This window comes from Strigops habroptila, chromosome 1 (genome assembly GCF_004027225.2).
Source record: "Strigops habroptila isolate Jane chromosome 1, bStrHab1.2.pri, whole genome shotgun sequence".
NCBI lineage: Eukaryota > Metazoa > Chordata > Aves > Psittaciformes > Psittacidae > Strigops > Strigops habroptila.
The window spans coordinates 112,558,481-112,579,453 of record NC_044277.2 but is presented as its reverse complement, the minus strand read 5'-3'; the positions used below and the strand labels follow the sequence as shown (position 1 = coordinate 112,579,453).

Below are 20,973 nucleotides of genomic sequence, written 5' to 3'. Positions count from 1 at the left end.
TGGTTGTGGAGATAGATTAGCTTGGGGTTTTATTTTTTCTGCATAGTTCCACTTTTCAGCTTCATACATTTCTTTCTTCTGGTGTGCTGAGATTGTAACAGCAATCTTGTGCTCTTCAGGATCTGGTTAGGATCTTGGATGGTGCACCCACTGCCACCAGCACAATGCTGCCAAACTGAAGTTTATTTTTGTATCGCACAGATGCTAGTTGTGCATTCACGATTATATCGAAGGAACATAGTTCTTGAATCCCATTAGCACTCAGATGTTTTTGTCAATTGAACCTGAAGAGAAGCACATCAGCTGACACAGAGAAGCTGCTATGGAAAAGTCCAGAGAAAGGTGGGCACTGCTGTTTTGCAATGTCACTTGAACTCCACCTGTTTACAGGGCAACTTACGGGTACAAAACATAACCAGGCCTTCATCTGCATTGTGTGAAGTGGACAAAGGAGAAAAAGAGAAGAAAAACCCCAAACCCGCACTCCTGGCAGCCTGGCTTTCTCCCAGGTCTCTGGCTTGGATTCCTGCAGATTTTCTAAGTGACTGTTTCTTTGCCATCTTGCTTGTCCATCACACCTGCTTTGTCTGGTTGCCTTCAGTGTTTTGTATTTACTTATTCCCACACTAAGGAGCCGCTCTCCCCTTCCGTAGCCAATTACATTTTAGTGCAATAAGCTGCAACTTGAGCTTCTATGAGAAACAAACCTGATGATCTCCCTGCGTGTTCCAATTTTCAGCTCCGAGTTTGCTGAATGCAACGCAAGATTTCTTCTTTTGAAAGATAGTAGCTAAATGCCTTAACAAACTCAAATCCAGTTGTAGTAAACTCTAATATTAGAGCTGCTATTTAATTCTCAAGGCAGTAAAAAGGACCAAGAGGCCAACTGGCCTCTGAATGTCTTTCATGTTGGTTTGTTACACAGTGTGATCTTGTTTTACAAGTGCTCTGTTTACAAGAATGCTGGGGGGGAGATGTTCATTTAAGTCCCACAATCACATAGGGCTACTTTTGTAAAGGTCTGATCCAGTCCTACCAGCTGCTTGCCCACAAAACTTCGCAATTGTGGAGGCTAATTAAGATTCTTCAGAGAAGCTCTCCTCTCCCCGGCGGCTGCAGAAGGCCTCATTAGACATGCTGTACCTCCCCCTTCGCCCAGCAGAATGCCCCACTGTGCTCAGTTTACGTGATGCCTTATGAATTAACCAATTGATTCAGAAAATATCACTACTTTGGGGCTAAAAAAAAGCTGTTCTCGTTAAGGGGAAAAAGTCAGGGCTCCACATCGGAATAAGCTGATGCTGGTTTACCTACAAACTCCCTTCTCTCTCACTTTGCAAGCTGAGGATTCACTTGCCAGGATACAATGGGTTCAGTACAAAGGGAATTTATCATGCCTTTCTGTGAAAATGGAAAGTCTGGGCCTAGGCTGGCAGCATGACTGATCCACTTGCACACAGGAAGCTTCACTTACATGCAACTCCGATTTAAAAGAATTACTTTACACAAAATGACTCTCTTGGCCTTCCCTTTTTTGTGCCCATTCTCTCTCAAGCTTTACAGTGAAGAAACCCGTAACTGGTATAGATCTAGTACACATCTGAGAATTGCTTGGTACTAATGTTGTGTAACTGGTCTATAGAGCTGAACGCAGTGCTGGAGCAAAATTTCAGCTGGCACTGATACATTACATTGGACCCCCGGTATCTTTGAGTGGTTATGACTGCAAAAGTTTATATTCAGTCTTCAAGCTGGTTTTAAAATAGCAAAATGGTTTTAAAACCAAATCTGATTTAAAGCTGAAACTGAGAAACATATAATTATGTTTCATCTAATACAGAGAGTTTTCCCCTGCTATCTTTGTGCAAAAATCTGGGTTTGAATTTTTAAAAGGAAGGTAAGTGCAGGAACAAGACAAAGCATTTCAAGTAGTGAAGAAACCCAATGTGCTGACACAGTTTCAAGTTGGTCACGACAAGCATACCATGAGCTTGGACAGCCTCCTCTTCCCGACTGCTTCAAGTGTTTAGCTACACCTTCCAATTAAAAATATGCTCCCCTCCCCAAACTAAAAATGATAACATTAAACCATGACAACTTCACCGCACAAAACCATACCATAAATTGTAGTAACAGAATGCTTTATTTTGGGGGAATACAAGGAAAAGTGTGACATCCTCATTATCAAATTCTTCTAAAAAGGCATTCTTTCTTTGAAAAACATAGCACTCATACAGAAAAGGTGACCTGTGGATAAGCCCTCTCATTTAGCAGTGGGAATTCTTTTTCATTTCACAGCTGAAGTTGGGATTTGAATAATCCACAGCAACAGATTTCAGCTTTGCTGATACTTTCTGGTAGCCCGAGGCACACCTGCCACTCGGCACTGCTCCTGTTTGACAGCCTACCAGGAGCTGACAACGCAACGGGAGATGGAGCTTTCACAATTCTCACCCAGGTCGCTTTGCAATAAACCACAAGACTTCACCATTACCACAAGAAGACAGTGAGAAAGCCACAAGGTAACTCGTCTTCTCTTTAATCTCCGAAGACTTCTCATGCAAGCCCTATGCTCATGAAATTCTCGTACCATTCATCTGGTTACACCTCAGTACTTCACTGCACATCCCCTCTGCTGTAAGCCAGAACTGTGTTGTGAAAGGAATACAACAAATCAAAGGCAAAACACAATTATTTCCCCAGTGTACCTGCTTTCTGTACTTGGAACCTACTGTAAGCTGGGATATGTTTTAAAGAATTTATATCAATAAATTACTTCTGTCCCCTTTGAGCCTTATGTTAGAATTTAAGTTGTTAAAGAAAGGGACTGGGAAGTTCCTAAAACTGTCAGGCTACAAAGTAAGCACTCGTCTTTTAACCCAGCATGACAACCCTTTGTCACAAGTAGTATCCATGCTAAGCAGTAAGATATGTTGGTCTTACTGTTTAAAGGGGGTTCATGTTGTCTGAAGCGGGAATGGCAAACTCTAAAAGAACTAATGGTTTTCTTTATTCAGGTTAGACATAACAAATATGTCAGATACAGCAGTTAGTCTAGAAAAATACATTTAAAAAAATCTTCAGCAGACCATGCTCCCTGTAACAAAATCTTTCAAAACCAATTTTACAAATTATTCTACATTAATGTAAAAAGAAAATCTTAAATTTAGCATCATGGAATCCATCAAACATCTATCTATCAAAACATGAGTTTTGAACATCAGTTCACTATTTGTAGATGTTAGAATTCATAATACATTTTTCTAACGTATCCTGTACATATTAAATAACCTAAAAGGCTCCTCTTGTAGTGCATTAACAATGTAGCAAGCACACTCAGTATTTCTCCAGTACCATTTGCATTACAGTTATTTGCCCGCAAATGTAATTAACGTCTAAAAGTGCACACAGTTAGGCCCCCCTCCCTCCCCAAAACCTGTTTCCCTGCTGAAACCCAGACATCCACTGGTAACGTTATGCTACTGTAGCTAATCTATCCATGATTAGAAATGTGTGACTAAAGTGTTCTTAAACTATACAGGACCTGAATTATATACAAGAATCAAAAGGACAGCCTGTATTTACATCAAGAAACTTCCACTACCACAGCATTATACCAAGAACTCAACACAGTGTTACAGTTGGTATTTACTTAGGATTTTAGCTTTAAATCAGTGTAACACAAAACTAAGCTCAGGAAACACCCTGAAAAAAAGAACATGTTTATTAAATATGACTTCTATTATGCCACAAAACAAATATCCATTGCTGGATATTCTTACAAGTTCAGTGTTTGAAATAGTGTGCTGTTTTATAAAGAAACTAAAGCTTCAGAAAGATTGCTGGGGAATAAAAGGAAAGGAAGAAAAGAAAAAGGGGTGGGGGGGGGGGAGGGAAGGACAGCAGATACCAAGTGAAGAATTAGATTCGAATAGCTAAACCAAGCTGTTAGCACAAGTTTAAGACAGTCACTGCATGCAGAAACCCCTTGGAAAAGTGTCATACAGATCTGAGTAGGTTTGTAATACACAAGCTTAAGATGTAACTTCACTGAATTCTTCCATACCAGTTGGTAGGACGTTTCCCTATAAAGTGGAAGAATTTTAAGATTAAATTCCAGATTATCCAGTTTGAGATTAATAGCTTTACTCTCCAAGAAATCCAGTGTATGAACCTATATTACATTTTTCCAATGCTACTTTAAAAAAGGCGAACTATAAACTTTTCAATTCACTTTTTACATTGAACTTTTCAAAGAAAACCAAAGCGATGCCTTTAATTCGCATTAAAGTGGTCAAACATTTCTCCTGTTTCTCCCCTCCCAAAAGTGCAAAAAACAAGTTGCTGCTTGGTCCACAAACATAATACATCATGTACAGCGAGAGATTTTCCTTCTGATGGAGTACTGCTGCCAACCCATCACTTCCAGTTTCTACTCCAAGAAAAATGTCAGCGTCCAAAGACGGAATTCAATTCCAGTAGAATTAATTCTACAATCTGATTCTGGTATACTGTATGGACTGCTATGTTACCAGTCTCTTTCTCTGGTTTTAGTAAGGTTGGACCAAAAACTATTGCTACACTTTGATAGGTCATTCGGTTCTTTTCTCCATTTTCTACAACTCTGAAAGAGAAACAAAAGATACATAAAAAAGGATTTATCAGTGCTAGAGTAAAAGGATAACAGCAAAAAGACACAGTCCTAAGCAAATGAACGTTCACAGTATTTATTTAATAAGTAGTCTTGTTATCAGGACCTACAGCTGCTGTGATTTCCTCTATGGAAAAGTTTTATTTTGAAATGCTATTCCTGATCCTCTCTCAATCCCTCAAACACAAGGGCTTGGCAGTGAACACCACAACTATTACATTTTCTCTGAAGTCTGTTTGGTGCTCTGCAAGCTTGTATAAATACAGACTGATATATTGGTTTATCAAATCAAATATAAGCAAGAAATATGCAGTAGGAACAGCCACCTAGTACTTTTAATTGGACTAGTTAGCTTTAAGAGAGGCTCTGCAATACAAAACCTTTCCTTCTATCTGCTACTTACCTCTTCAGATGTCTAAAGAGTACCTGCATAGTGTCCTGATTTGGTTTTGGCAACTGTTTGATTAAATCTTTAACAGCATGGACACGCTGCCTTGGTTCTTGTTCTGCAAAAGGATGAGGTGTAGAAACAATAATTCAGTATTTTTGTTTAAAACTTCAGCATAAAATTTAACAGACAGGGAATAAAAGCAAACGTTTTGCAGTGCTAATAAGAGATAAAATACTGACACCTCCTGGCAGGACCGTGCATTACTGACAGGCAATTTTAGGGAAACCTTACAGACATTCATAACCAAAACATTCTTTTTACTGTTGAAATAATTAATTATACATATTGAGCTGAACTTATACAAAAATCAAGAACACACAGGTTTTCCAGACTTACTAATTGCATTGACAAAGTCATTGAAGTGATTGTAAGTGAACAGTGGCTCTGGCAATTCTCTGAAAAACATCTTCAGAGCTCCTGTGATGACATGTATGTCTTCCCATTTACTGTCATTCAAGTCCAGTTTCTCATCTGAAAGAGAAAAAATGAATAGTGTTAATGTTAATAATTTAACTATAAAAGCTTTTTTACAAATAAACTGAACTACTCTTCTGTTCTTACTGCTTTTACAGCAGTGAAGACTCCAGCCCTGCTGCAGTATAGAAGGGGATACAAAAGCTCAACCTCTACAGACAGAGATGGCCAAACTCTGCCTACTGCACTACATGCCGCTCCTCTACACAAGGGGCATTTTCCAGAGGGGAACAGGAGCTGCTGATGCAACACAAAATTTACTGTTAGATCCTGTCAATCAGGAAATGAAAGGTCAGATTGTAGGTGGGCTACTGTCCTCTTCCTAATTGCAAGCTGCCTATTGATTCTCATTGAAAAAATACTGAAATACAGCCATATGAAAGGGTTTTATACACAGAGTATGGCAAAGAGGAGCTAAACACCCACATACTAAAAAGGAGCAGCAAATCCTGCTAAAAAATATTAACTTAAGATTTTAATGCTAGTGGATGTTTCATATGCTTACTGTTTTTCCAGTTACTTTGTTTGAAATAATCCCCGCCCTTCAAATTCAAATATTAGGAAGTTCTTCACTGTGAGGATGGTGAGGCCCTGGCACAGGTTGCCCAGAGAAGCTGTGGCTGCCCCTATCCCTGGCAGCGTTCAAGATCAGGCTGGACAGGGCTTTGAGTAACGTGGTCTACTGGAAGGTGTCCCTGCCCACGGGAGGGGGTTGGAAATAGGTGGTCTTCAATATCCCTTCCAACTCAAACCATTCTGATTCGGGTTCTATTACCATCTTTCTTTAGAATTGTGTTCTAGCAACGCCTCTATGCTCCATAGAACACTAAACCTCCAGAATGCTAGGTTTTTCAAATTATGTGCATTAGCAAATTCTGCAATTCTGAAGTAATTTTACTTTAAAAATTACAATCATTTCTCATGAAAGATTGAAGTTATACATTAAGAAAACTTATTTCTGAACTTTCTATGAACTTCAATAATCCAAAAGCATACACAATTGTAATATAGTTGAAGGAAGCTTACCATGATTGACTGCAAATCTTAGCTTCTGTATCACTGCAAGATTGCCACTAACTCGGTATAAACCATCAACATCTAATCCTAAAACAAAGGGATTAAATCTGTTTTAATACCTTGCACATGCATGAATTCTGGAATCATTATGCTGCTTCTTTATAGGTCTACCCAGTAAAATTAAAAGAAACCCATCTTGTAACAAAGAACACTCACTTCAACAACAAAACAAAAAAGTTAAACTAGCTTTTTTGATGGGGAGGGCATATCAGAGGAGGTTTAGTTTGCCTGCGCAGGTTTGGCAGCATCAAGCTGAAAGTAATCTCTAAAACTTCCTACACAGTATAACAGTAGTAATGAGGCAACAGCTCCAAGTTTCCCCAATGAGACTAGGTGTCTCTTAGATGCTCTTGGCGGGTGGGCAGGGTGTATATGGGGGTCCAACATGCAAGAACCAAGTATTTCGTGGATGTTCAATTTTTTAATGTATGGTTAAGAAAAATCAAGTCATGCACAGACAGCATCTCAAAGTTGTCAAGTGACCAGGTCTGCACGGAGAAGTAAATATGTGCATGCACACCCATCAATCCCAACAGCCTACAAAATAAAATGGGTAGTCTTTTGTCTTTACAGTATTGCACACTCAACCAGAAAACAAAACTGTGTCTCTGTGGTTGCTACTGTAGTTACTCAGAAGTGATTAGGAGGTAAAGAATTTAACTGAAATGCCACTTGAATGCAGCATGTGAGTCAGTGCCACTAAGAGGGTGAGTGTTGCCAGAATACCTGCAAGTCCCTGTAGCTCCTCAAGGAGTTGTCTGATGCAACACAGCACCGTAAACAGCACCATCTGACATATCCCTTTTCCCCATAATCCACTAGTCATTCCTTTACAGAAAGAACTGATTTGAAGTGTATTGGCAGTAGGAAGAAGAGTTGGAGAAGCAGGGGGGAAAAGCTGTTCATTTCTGTCAGCTTCCCCTCAGGTATTTAAAAAAGGAAAACTTCACCACTATCTTCACTGCAGTCCTGCCTTTAAAATAAAAAAAGAAATAAAAAAAGAACAAAGCAAAATAACCCCTTTCTCACAAGCTGCAGATCACAAATGGAATAAAGCCTGCTGTCACAAGCAAGGGGGCAGTTTGTTGAACTGGGGTACAGCACTAGAAGCAGTTATTTGTCCCTCCCAGACCATAAGACAGCAACATTGAGAAAGAGGACTATGGGCTGCAACAAAAACCTAAATGAAGTTCCCATGGAAGATATCTTAAAATTCTCATGTAGTGTTCCCCTGTAACACTTACCCTGATTCTCAAGACAATGTTTTCAGATTAACAGACTGGTATATATCTGAATGAGGATTATGGAGATTCCATAATCGCCTCTCAGTCATCTTTTCCAAGAGATAGGGCAATAACAACAGCAAGAAACAAGCAAGAAAACCAGCAGAGACTACAGCCATGCCAGGAGCCACAACCAACATATTTTCAACAAAAATGTGGAGATGTCCCTTGTATCAGATAACCCAGAACATCACATGTAGCTTTAAAACAATTTTCTCAGTTATTAAGTAGGAGAGACTTATTTTCAATGAAAGCAAACAAAAATTGAGTCAATATGTGGATACTGATAATGTCCAGAATTGCACAAAACTTCACACAGCAATTGGTGTAACTGGCTGAAGGGCATCAAACCGATAGATTTGTCTTCTTCAGGGCATATATAGAGCAGGAACACAACTTTTTCCTGAAGTTTGTTTCAAGGAAGTTTTCATATAAATGACTGTTAGTATGCTTAAACCTTCCAAAAATGAATGGTTGCGTTCTGACGGTCTCTCTCTTTTCATCTGGAAAAACACCTTGACGGGCTGAGCTCTTCTATTACTTCTTCTAATCCCTCTTTCCTTAGAGCCTTGCTGCCAGGAGGCTGTCCTGCCTTGTCCTGAGCTTGAAATATACTGAAGAGGATCAATTTCTCCAAAATAAGATTTCCTTCCCTCTCTCCGTTTCGGATCTCACCGACACCCCCCCCCTTGAAAACTCATTGCTAACTACAGATACAAATTTCAGATTATTTTCCCCAAATAAATCTACAGCATTTTAAGGATTAAAACATTCAAAATCAGATAGTGTGGTGAGCAAGAGAGATTTCAAAACAAAAAACTTCAATCATACCATGTTCCTCAACATGCTCAATGCACAGCTTCACGAACTTTGGCACCGTGCTGTTTTCTCTTTGACACAAGCTGGTGAGATTGGAACCAAACACTTGATCTGGAACCAAGTAAAGAGACTGATTTACAGTGGAACAGGACTCAAGTGACAGAAGTAGTTCAGGTTAAAACAAACCTCTACAAAGGGCAAAGACTACTGGATACAATTGTCGCAGTATTAGAGTGAAAATAGGAAAGTTCTGAAAAGAGCTCCCAGCAGTTCCCAGCAAGAAAAAGCACCCAGTAAGAAAGAGTGAGTAAGGAACTTTTGCTACTGAAATAATTTTAATCCAGCAGGAGATACCTGTAAGAGTCATACAGTCATTACAGTAATGAGAAATATAATGGATTCAAATGCCTTGTTACACTCCATTCCTGTTCTGAGTTCAAAATACGTTTACTGCAACCTTTGTTCAAAATCTGAACAGAGATAATAAACTTTAACCAAAATGAAAGCTGTTGGCATTGTTTGGTGGAAAACCCTGTAAAATTTCATCTTCCATTGCACTTGCTGTTTAACCCAGCATTACATACTAATTTACTTCAACATAGTCTTTAACTTCCAACATTTTTAAGTTCTGACATGGATTCGTAAGTGACAGACCTTTACATCAAAGAGCTCTGAATGGATGCAAGTATGACATAGGCAACCTGGCCTCAAGGTTGGAATGTCAATACAGATATTTATGGACAACAGTAGCTTTGAGTCTTGTTTGCAAAACTACACAATCCAGTGGGATTGTTTTTTATCATGAAGTGGAGCAAATATAAAAACTAGCTTGGGCAGAGAACAGATTCTTGCAACATCTCAGTGTATTTCAATAACATGTTAACTCCTCATGTTCAGATTATGTTATCACCAAAGTCCTTCTGAGACCCATTTCTATGGTTTTCCTCAAAGATGACCAAATAATAGATGGCCTCCCCTGTTCAGATGCATGAGATTGAAATAGCTCACACTCCTAAAGGGAAGAAAGCTTTTAGTTTATTTTAATCTGTTAAATAAGGTATGTAAGTGGCAGTCTCCGCAGTATCTAGGAGATCTTACTTCAGAGCTTAATGCAAGAGAGAAACTGCTCTTGCATTTGCATCATGCATAGCATCTAGCCCATTTTTCATGTTTAGTAATCTAAGTAGATTCATTAACAACACTTGCATCTGACTACTGCTTTGGGAAATGCAAACAGCACACCAAACCAATTATACAGTATGAAAACTGGCACATAATGGCATTATTAGCTGTATGCGTACAAGGCTGGTGACCCAAAACACCTCAGTCCTGCTGTTGCTACTCCAGCGGAATCAGTAGCAAAGGATTGAAAAAGCCCACACAGTAGAAAGCAAGGCTAGCATGCAGCTACAGCAGATAAAGCAAGGCAGATTACATAGCACAAGAAAATACTAGGCAGTAGCAAACTGATTTGCTACGATTACCTCTGACTTCAATAATTTCCACCTAAAGAATCATACTTTTATCCCTCATCTTAATGTAATCTTTGTAATTTTGGTTTTCCACAAAACTTCACCACTGTTACTTCTCTGCTTAGTGCATGCTGTTTTGAGTGGGGGGTTTTTCATTATTTTTTCTGCTCAGTCTGGGTTTGCCAAGTTTTCTGTGTACTAAGCTTGTTCTGTAGCAGCCACAAAAGTACACTGGGCTTTTAAATAAAGACTTCTGTATTTTTAATTCATACAGTAAATGCTAAACTGTACAGCACAGATCCAACTTTTAAAATTTACACCATGCTTTTAAATAAAAACAAACTCTTAATTCCTTAATGTCTTTATTAAAAAAATCCAATCATCAGCACGCATGTGTACAAATTAAACTTGGCTTTGTGTTCACTGTTGCTAATGTCAGAAGTTATGCCACTGAGCCATGACATGAATATTAAGCTGTAAAGCAGAGCAAAACAAAGTCTGGAAATAATACTTCCTTATCCAAAACAAAAATTCCATAATTTACAGTTAAATTATATTTGCAGATACACAAATATATCAAATGCCACATGCAACAGAAGCACACTTGTTAAAGTACGTAGTTAGGCAAATCGCAGTAGGATTTGGTCTGATATTTGCCTACCCATACACTATTCTGACCCTAGTAGAGCACCACCTACAAGTCCTGCCAAAGCATACAAATAAAGTTTTACAATGAGTACCAAGTCAATAATTTACACAAACACATTAACTTAAACCTGTGCAAATACTGTTCTCTCAAAGTTTTAACAAGTGTGACAAATGGAAATCAATTCTTTCATAAGTTTGATTCAAGAATATCTGTAAGACTCATTGTGAAACAATTAAAAAAGGTATACATTCAGAAAAGGTTAGGGGAGAAAGATGTTCAAGTTAAGATTCCTTTACCCTCATCCTGGTTTGCCTAAATATTTCCTTTCTTATGAGATGGCACATGATTGTCTGGTTCCACTCAGACAAAAACATCCTTGTGAAACAGGTAAGCACATTCAGCTTTGTACCCAAAGGACTTTGCTTTCCCTTGTATGAACAAACGATTATCACAATAAAACACCAGTTCCACTATACATCCAAGACTTTTGTTAAACCAGCTATATACATGTGTTTTACTCCAAAACTAGACCATTTTAGCCCCATTCTACACAGACACTCCTAAATCCAGCTTTCCAAATTTTTTCCTTTGTTAAAAAGGTTCATTTACCCTTAATGTAGCCTTTTTCACGGACAGCTTGTAATGTAGGGCGCCGTGTAAGGAACTTCTTGAGCTTCGTTTTGGTCTTTTTTTGATCTGTGGAATCTATATTGCTAGGTGCTTTCACTGCTGAAAAGAGAAACGCATTTAGCATGAACATCCAATGAATCAACATTGCATTTATCCGCCAAGGAACCAACATTAAAAAATTAAGCTCAAAACGACATAAAAAACCCTATTCAAATTTGCAATGTATCCACATTTTTTTCCTTTTGGAACTCCAAGTAAATAGCATCCATTTTTCAAACCACCAAAAGATAACTCTCTCACAAAAAAACCTGCAAATCCAAGTGTTGCCTATGAAACTAACTAAATGGTAGCTGACATCTGGAATTGATGTGGAATTTTTAAAATACAGCTATGTTTCAAATCCAGTCCTGCCTTTCCTTAAGTTAACTATTTTGGAAGAAATAAATACTTTCTTGCAAACTACATATGAGGCCCGGAAGTAAAAGACAGAAAATGGTCTGACTAATATATTTCTGTGCATAGGAAGAAATTTCTGAGGGTAAGTTAAACTAAGCTCCAAAATTCTGAAGGTGTAATTAAAAATGCTTAGTTTCTCTAAATGAGCCAATGTAACATCATTAGCAACTTAGCAAAATTGCAGTTCACGTTAACAGTGCAAACATTTACAGATGCTGTACCTCAGACAAAACCCAAGTAATCCTTTTACATGTTCCATTTTGAACATGCAAAAGGACTAAACAATTCTTAATCAAAACCACATAAGTCAGAAAAACCAAACAACTTCTGGGCATTTGACAACACCTTGAAAATAATCCATTTCACCACTGCCTATTTCCTCCTCTTTTTCAGGCATCATACAGTAAGAGCTAAAGACATTTGTACATTTCTTATTTCCCTATTTCCTTTTTTCTTTTTTTTTTTTATGATTATTAAAACATGGAAGAAAACCTAACAACTGGCACCAAGATCTAAAATAAACTATATAAAAACCTGTCCCAAAACTTGAGTAGGTTCATTTCCAGCTGTCCTTTTGAGTTCTTCTCTCCTTACACATAATACTGAAGATGCAAAAAAAAAAAAAAAAAAAAAAAAAAAAAAAAAAAAATTGGCATTGCTAAACCAATTAACAGAAAATTTTCAACTCACAACGAAGTTTCTTAGAGTCTTTATTCTCTTTCTCTTTGTCTTGTTTTTCCACCCCTGGGGAATCTGGAATCTCATCTTCTAATGCCTCGTCAGACTCCACTACCTATTAGATTTAAGGAGATAGAGTGATCAGTTTCCCATTTCACAGAATAGAACATTAACAAACATTTCCTGTAGACAGTTCTAAAATATACTTTTTTCCCCTATAATGACATTCATCTGGTTCTTTCCTGAACTCTAGATGCTAAAAGTATCTTCAGAAATTATACCATTCTCACTGGCAGAGTAAATAACTTTGACAAACACTATTTGACCATAAGACCCAATAAAGTAAGGTTTTCTGGACACTGAACAAAGTACAACCAGCCTTTTAGAATATCACTTCATTACATCAACCAATAAACAACGTGATTTTTTTTTCTTGAATCCAGTAGACAACGATCTGCTACAGAATCACTTGATTGGTAACCCTCACAACATTCCTAGAGCATTCATCCTATTCCTGATCTCTGCAATTCAAGTTTTCTTAATAGAAAATAGAACCACCAGTTGGAAAATTTCACTACTGTTGAAACATACACTGAATTCACTCTGAGAAAGTAGATACACCATCACCAGAAATTCTTGCCCTGTGTAACTGCTCTCAGCATACAGCCATTAAACGCAGCCAAGAGAAAATGTAGATCATGTGATAGTGTGGAGGCAGATACCAGAGACTGTTAAACTGCCCACCTGCAGGCTCATATCTGTGCTATATGCATGACTGCAGACGTATCAGAAAATAGGAAAAGAAACTTCCTCTGGTCTCATTGCAACATATTCCCTTCCAAAACTGCATATTTCTTACTTCACTTCTTCTAAAGCAAACTTGACTTTATGCAGTTACAAAAATCTGACTATACAGTGTCTTGTTACAAGGAAGACATTTTAAAGATAAGGCAAGATTGTGTACTCCAGAGCACTGAACAAGCAGAAGCATGAATTCATCAACTCACTCCTTGTTGCTTTTCAAAAGCATTGAATAGCCTTTTTACACAAAAATCAATATATTCAACTGCCCAATTAACATCCCTGCTAAGGATCCCTCTGCAGCTGAGACCATTTGGACAGTGCTCTCTTCAAGAGGCCTCAAAGCTTTTTCAGATTGATAAATTTTAAAATCATTAACTGCTCTGGAAAAAAAAAAATAATCTGGAATCTGGTTTGTATTACGGAACAAGTCTAATCTAGTAACTTGGAAATTCTGTATGTAAAAAAGAGCAGCCACATCCTTCTCACATAGCTATTCCCCTTGTACAGCATATTGCCACAAGAGCAGCCTGAAGAGACAGTGACCAGAATCTAATCTGTACATTCTTTTGAGGAAGATCTCATCACACTGCAACTACCGTGTGTCTGTCCTGGGAAAGAGATTCACAGCTGCTGTTGCCATAAAGATCCCCAAAACTAAAAGTTTGCTTCAGATCTGATGGACTTTTGTACCCAAAGCTTCAGTGCTCCAGCTTATCAGATGGTCTGATAATGTATTTTTTTAACTTTTCCCTTGTAATCTTGGGTCTCTTGGCTACCAGCTCCCAGCAGTAATACCACTTCCTCCAGAGTGTTGACAAACCACCCCTATTCCACCATTTACTTCCTCAACCTAACATATAAATACCTCACTCTCATCTCAACATATCTCAGCCTTTCCAACTTAGTTTATATTTAAGCAGGGAAGTAGCCTCAGTTGCCTTACACAGGGCAGACAGGAGGGTACTGCTGAGTCACTGCCTTGCCTGGTTATTAAGGGTCATGACATTTTCATACCAGGAAAGAGCAGAAGATTGGGAGCCTAACCCATAAGCACTCAAAGAAACCAAACCATTCATATTAGCTGCCTGTGTTTGGGTGGAAAACACCTATATGTGGAAAACACTATCAGAGCCAAAAGAAATGAAAGGCATTACATCAAAAGCAACATAAATACAGCATATGAGCAGTAGCCAGGCTTGTAACTATAAAAATTAAGAATACACATGAAGTCAACTTGATATGAGAGGAATATTTTCTCCAAGATCTCCTTCAACTTCTTCTGAATTCGAAGATGGTAAATCCTGTTTGGCAATACCAAGAGCAAACGCCTGAACACTTTCCTGTTGATTAAATAGTTGGCATTACACTGCCTGATAGGAAGAGATAATACAGTGTTTTGCCAGGGCTTTTAATCTGCAATTCAGTGCAGCCTTATTAAGTGAACAGCAGTATTAAATGCTGATTAACACATGTCATGAAGCACTCCCTTGGCCATCCTCCCCCCTTTTCTCCCTCTCTATCAGAGATAGAGAGGATCCTCCCTCTCTCTTTCAGGTCACTGAGACAGAACAAGTATTTGGCCACAGAAGGAAACTCATTTCCAAGCTGGAGGTCAGCCCACGTCTCCTGGTTCTTAATCCAGTGGACCATCCTTTTTCCTTTGACGCTATTAATTATATTTCACTTGTCACCACCAGAAACTGCCATATCCTCAACCTCCTGCTGCACACTCAAGACAATCAGTAAATTAAGATGTACGCAAAGCACTAGGAGTTGTTACACAATTGTTTTACTAAATAACATTACCTTGAAAATAGAGCCTTCACAATTCAAACACATACCTGATTGTTGATGGTATAGTTAAGAACTTTATACCATTCATTAATAAAGCTGTCATTATCAGATTGAATTAAAAGCTCAGTTCCTTGGCGGGTTTTTAGCTTTAAAGAAATAAAAACAGATTATCATCAGAATTGACAAACACACTAGAATTCAGAAGTTAAATTACCTAAATCAAATTTCTCCCTGGCATAACTTTTAGACATATAGCCACCCAAGAACACTTACCAGTGAAAACAGTAAATAACAGTCTGCTTAAAATTTAAAAACATATCCCATGCAGACATGATAAAACTGGACATTTCTTGCAGGTACTAAGATACATCTACATTTGAGCAGGAAGAAATGTAGACAACTTGAAAGTTTCATACATAGAGAGACAGAGAGACGGAGAGACAGATAATGCTGCATTTAAATAACATAATTCACCTCAATAACATTCTTTTTGCTGGATTTGTCCTTTGAGGCCCAGTCAATCAATGCTCCTTTGAGATCCACTGTAAATTCTGGCTTAGACTGATTGACACCAAACTTCTGGAAAAAAAGGGACAATGATGACAAACTTAAAACAAAGGAACTCCTAACAGGTACACAAGTCTTGTAATCCTTTAATTATAACATACATTATTTACAGTCCATCCAATTTAACCCAAATACAGTACTTTCCCACAAATCAACAGGCATGATACCAGGAAAACAAAATCCAAACAGAAATCACAAAAAATACCCTTTAAGCATGCCTATTAAAACCTGCTCAGCTTAAAGCCCTTAAAATTCCATAACATTACATGCCAAGTTCCAGCAAAGCTTTTTCTCCTATCACGAATGGTAGAAGTCCATACAGCATTTGACTGTAGCTTGACTTTAGTCAAGATAGCCCCAGGCTTTAAACAAAACTGGCTAATAAGTACCTGTACAAAACAACCCCATTCTGTCAGTTAACCAATGGTTTTTATATAAAACAAAAAAATCAAACCAGAAATAGCGGCTTTGATAGAGAGGAATCACATCCCTCCTGCACTGGAAGAGCACTTTCATTTTTTACATTTTTGTAATATCTATATATTTTGCCTGTGTATATGTATTTCCAATAATGCCTTCCACATTATTTCATATTTTTCTGTGGTGCTTCTACTGCAATACTGGAGCACAGCCTACCAAGTAAACAGAACTCAATTTCACAGTCTAGCTACTGAACAAAAAGCAAGTAACTAAAGTGATTAAAAAAAGCATCTAACCCACAAGTAACCCTTTGAACAATGCAGATGAAGACATGTGGGAGCTATTTTTACCTACTACTTTACATTAGGTATCACAATTTTTTAAAACAAAGTATTTGTATTAGGATTTCAACCTACACCACACAGCTTTGAAATCATTCCTCAGGGAAACCAGTTCAGTGACCCATACAGACAAAAAGCTATAACTGTGAGTAAAATAAGTAAAACACAGAACAGAGAAAGCTGTAAGTCACTTGGATGTAGCACAGAAATTTAATGCTGTAGTTCTAGGGGAAGCTTGTAGCATCAGATCTATCAGAAAGGTTCTTTTCTATTTCTTTAAAGTGTCTTTGATGTGCAAATGCTGCTCATGTGACAGCTCTGGGGGACGTGAGCCCCAGGACAAGCTCCTTGCTGCGAACGCAAGTTTCCAGCCTGTACAAGAACAGCCATATCCAAGGGGAGAAAAAAACAGTTCAGAAAACAGAACTAATCTGCTGCTTCTGATTAAATTCCCAGCATGTATGTTAATTAATGCTAATTGTGTTTTAGAAAGGCTGTTTACCACTGGAAAATCTCCCTGCCTTGAGTCCTAAGGGCAATTAAGTGCTGAATGGAAAGTAGCATCTTAAGTTCTTTATTTTGCCCATGAAATCAGAATTGGGGAATACTTCTAATTTACCTAATGCCAACTAGCACTTGGGGTCTGGAGGAGGTGGAAGAGACACAAACCCCCCCCCCCCCCAAAACCAAAAAACAAACCACCACCACCAAAACCAAAACCCCACAACCTTCTGCTTTCTAACTTCATTCTCAGATATCTCAGCCATGAACATTTCCTATTAATTATAGCAGAGTTTTTGAGAGAGGCCCAGCTCGGCAGTGGAGACCACAGGAACAATCTCTGTGCCCTTATGGCTCTTGCACTTGTAGGTGGCAATGCCTATTTAAGAGACATTCACATAACTACTTCACATACAGCCAAAGCACGCCAACCACACACTTCCTGACAGCCAGGATCAATCTTGCTGCATGTTGGGGGCGGGGGGGTGGGAACAGAAATCTATTTCTAGAGTTTGGCACTGGAGAGAGTAGAGACACTAGTGCCAAAATCAAGTCCTCTACGTCCTCTGCAGGATCCAGGGAGATTCGTTAAAAACACCACTCAGATGATGCTGAGAAGCACAGGAGATGACCTGCTACAGATGAAATCAGCTAACAATGACCAAAAAAACCCCAAACATTAACGGCCACTGCTGTTCTGAGCAAAAGGACAGCCCTCCAACACATTAGCTTGTTGAACTCCCTGCCTTACAGATCACAGAACTACCTCAAACACTTCTGCACTCTACCCATCTTTTTGGCCTGACTCCCTTCAGCATTTCAGAGCAGCACAGAACAAACAAGAAACTAGAAGCTAAATTTCTCAGAAGGGAAAACATCTTCCTTAGCTCCTTCACACAAATAGAGCTCAAATTTCTGTGCCAGATCTAAGGGTGGGGAAACTCACACTAATAATCCAGCCTCTCTGTAAAGCTTCTCTGATATACCAATATACTCATCACAAACTTAATTTCTTTCTGCAAGGAAAATCTAAGTTTAGCATGCTGGCTGTCCTATAAGCTTTTCTGTCAAGGTTCTTTTCTGCTCCTGAAAGAAAAATGTATGAAGCAAGATGCCAACAGCCAGGAGCAAGTCCTGTACAGGGCTGCTGCGACACTACGCATACAAAAGTTAGCTAAAGGCAATCGAAACCTCCTGAAGCAAGCAGATTCTGTTGAGAGCAGCAAAAAGAAAACCTTTCCCTTTGGCAATGTCTGCCTTCTCCAAACAAGAGTGAGCTACCAGGTCAGCACTAGTCAGGATAAATTTAGGTCTTGGTGATTGGCACCTTATTCTTACTGGATTTCTCTTTTGAGCTGTCTGAGAAGTTTGGAAAGGGCAGCAGTGCGAGATGGAAAGAAGGAAAGGTCTATACATGGTGCTGCCAACTGCCCTAGATACGAAGCTGCCCTAGAGTCACATCTGACAGCTTTTTCTAGAAAAAAAGCTTAGACATGGGATGTGCTTATGCTAGCTATATGGCAGAGATAACTCCTTTTTTCAAAAATAGGAGGGATTTCTTGCTTCAGACATGGTAGCAGTTGTGTAGCTTAAGGACTGACTTGAAGATGTGTGGCGATATCAACAAATAGAAAGTCTTTTCAATCTTTTCAGGAGTTTTCTCTAAGTCCCGGAAGCCTCCACGGGACAAGCCACACAGTCTGTGTTGTGATATATTCCATCATTCTTTGGAATCAGGACTGGATGTTATTTATGGGAAGACTTTGGAGGTACAAATGACACCTGCCATTCTCATAATTCTGTTTCTAATTAGAGTTGAGTAGAACGATTTACTTCCAAGTCCTCCTCATTCATGGATGGACTGCAGAAATAATGCTGGGGAGACATGCTCCTTTGTAGCTGGTAGGGAAGCTTCAGAACTTACAGCTTTACCAAAACAAGACAAATATAAAGATATTCTTTATTGTCATAGCAAAATGTAGGAAATTTTTTGAAACTCTCTTGGGAATATTTGCATTCCAAATAGTTTTCATGATAATCACCTGAGCTCCTGTATGATCAGCTTCGCTATACTGATGAACTGTATTAACTGTATATACTGATGAACTGTACATCCTTGTCCTAGTAGTAATATAACATCCTTGGCTATAAACACAGTGTTATTGCAGTGTCCCCAGCAGTTACCATTTGCTGTATTTTATGAAGCCCCACAGCTTAAATTTGGCAACTGCTATTGCAACTCATTCACACCAAAATGAGACACACCTTCTTTCAACAGTCAAAAATTCAAATTTCTGTGAAAAGGGACATTAAAAAAATAAATAAATAAAAATCTACATTTCCTTACAGAAACTAGCCCTGCAAAGGCTACCAAACTGTGTATAAATTGTGTGGTTTAGGCTTCCACATACATAGCAATGAATTTGACAAAGAAAAGGCAGTTGCATCCTTTTCAGCAGAAGGTTAATTGAATAAGCCTACAATTACTTCCCCTACAAGAAAAAAAAAATGTAAAAAAATTAAGGTACTGGTCATCAAAATGGTCATTCTAGAAGTCTTAGGAACCATAACTAAACTCAAAACGTACAGCTCTCCCACCACTCTTCAGGAAATACAAGCCAAGACACTGACATAGTTTTAAACATCACCAACCTACTAAAATCCTCAAAAAGTCAAATTATTGAAACATTGCTTTTAGTGTCTTCAGCATTATTTTTTTTCCCCATGAAATCTTTAGTTTGATTCTGATGAGTGCTGAAAAAGCAGTATTAAAAACCAGTCAGAAAACCAGTCAAGCCTGTTTGTTTCTTCTAACACCACTATAATGATCCGAATTCCTCCTCATCCACCTTGAGCAACAAGCTACCATATTACCTACTAACATTTTTCATCAGTTTATGATAAGCAGCACTTCCATGCCTGGCATCTACACTTCAAAACATGACTAACACAAGATACTTAAATTATGTACAAAGAGTCCTACAAAGTTACATCAACTTTCTGTTTATGGCATGTAGCCAGAACATCCTTAAGCTCTTTTCCTTTCAGCTTTTTATGCATAGCATTTACATTTTTGGGTACTCCACTTATAGCTAGAATTAGCAACATGTACATCATTGTATCAAAAGCATCATGTGCACCTTATAAACATCCTAAATTAGTTGTGTTAGAAAGAATTAGACATAAAATATCTGTTAAAAAACTGATCATATCATGCTGTTTATTAGTCAAGTCACTAGTGGCTCAAATAGTAGGCAAATTTGGGATTATAAATCTGGCACTGATGAACCAGATACTCTTTCTGCTTTGTTCCATTAGAACAATTACAGGATTATTCCACTACACTTATGTTAATCTGCCTCTTGGATGACTTTGAGAAAACAGCAAACAGGATACAAAAGTTGTTATAGAAAGTGACAAAACAGGAACCTTGGAAAAATTCAAATTGACTTTCAAGATTAGTGGCAAATAGCCTTACAGTGACAAGAGGCATGCAACAAGAACACATACAGTGATAGCTGAAACTTGGTCAGAGTTTACATAGGTGACAGCAGGTCGACGACTGAGAGCATTTTTCCAAGAAGAAAGCAGCGAGAGCAAGAGCTCAGGAATTGAGCTCCCTTGGCAAAATGACTTGATGAGAAAAAGGAAGAGAAGTGATGAAGTCACAAAACAATGCACAAAAAAAAGAAGATATGGTTATATCAATCACTAGACGAATGCTAAACACATTCTCCTCATAAGATGAAGAAATGTAATTCTTACCATATGTCAAACTGTTAGACTTGACTTCACCTTACTAAAATACTGACACACATCAATGTTTGAGGTGAGGTGGAATTTTTGAGACCTACCCCCACAAAAAAAAAAAAAAAAAAAATCCTATACAAACAGCAAAAAGAGTGT

The 20,973-nt window shown here is 38.3% G+C and overlaps 1 protein-coding gene across 10 annotated transcripts in view; it reads right to left on the bottom strand.

Annotated features, from left to right (window-relative positions):
* Positions 1-2,120: 2,120 nt before the first annotated feature.
* ARHGAP12 (Rho GTPase activating protein 12) overlaps positions 2,121-20,973 on the bottom strand; it is a 77,983-nt gene continuing 59,130 nt past the window's right edge. For 5 of the 10 annotated variants that reach the window (XM_030484188.1, XM_030484224.1, XM_030484231.1 and 2 more), the window contains 9 exons: positions 15,713-15,817; positions 15,286-15,384; positions 12,653-12,755; positions 11,486-11,605; positions 8,768-8,866; positions 6,603-6,680; positions 5,439-5,573; positions 5,055-5,157; positions 2,121-4,624 (listed from right to left, as the gene is read on the bottom strand). In XM_030484188.1, the coding sequence (XP_030340048.1) occupies positions 4,450-4,624; positions 5,055-5,157; positions 5,439-5,573; positions 6,603-6,680; positions 8,768-8,866; positions 11,486-11,605; positions 12,653-12,755; positions 15,286-15,384; positions 15,713-15,817 (1,017 nt within the window). In that variant the 3' untranslated portion in view covers positions 2,121-4,449. Of the gene's footprint in view, positions 4,625-5,054; positions 5,158-5,438; positions 5,574-6,602; positions 6,681-7,054; positions 7,627-8,767; positions 8,867-11,485; positions 11,606-12,652; positions 12,756-15,285; positions 15,385-15,712; positions 15,818-20,973 lie in introns of those variants that run through there. The other 5 variants (XM_030484205.1, XM_030484238.1, XR_003991141.1 and 2 more) reach the window with 4 other exon arrangements.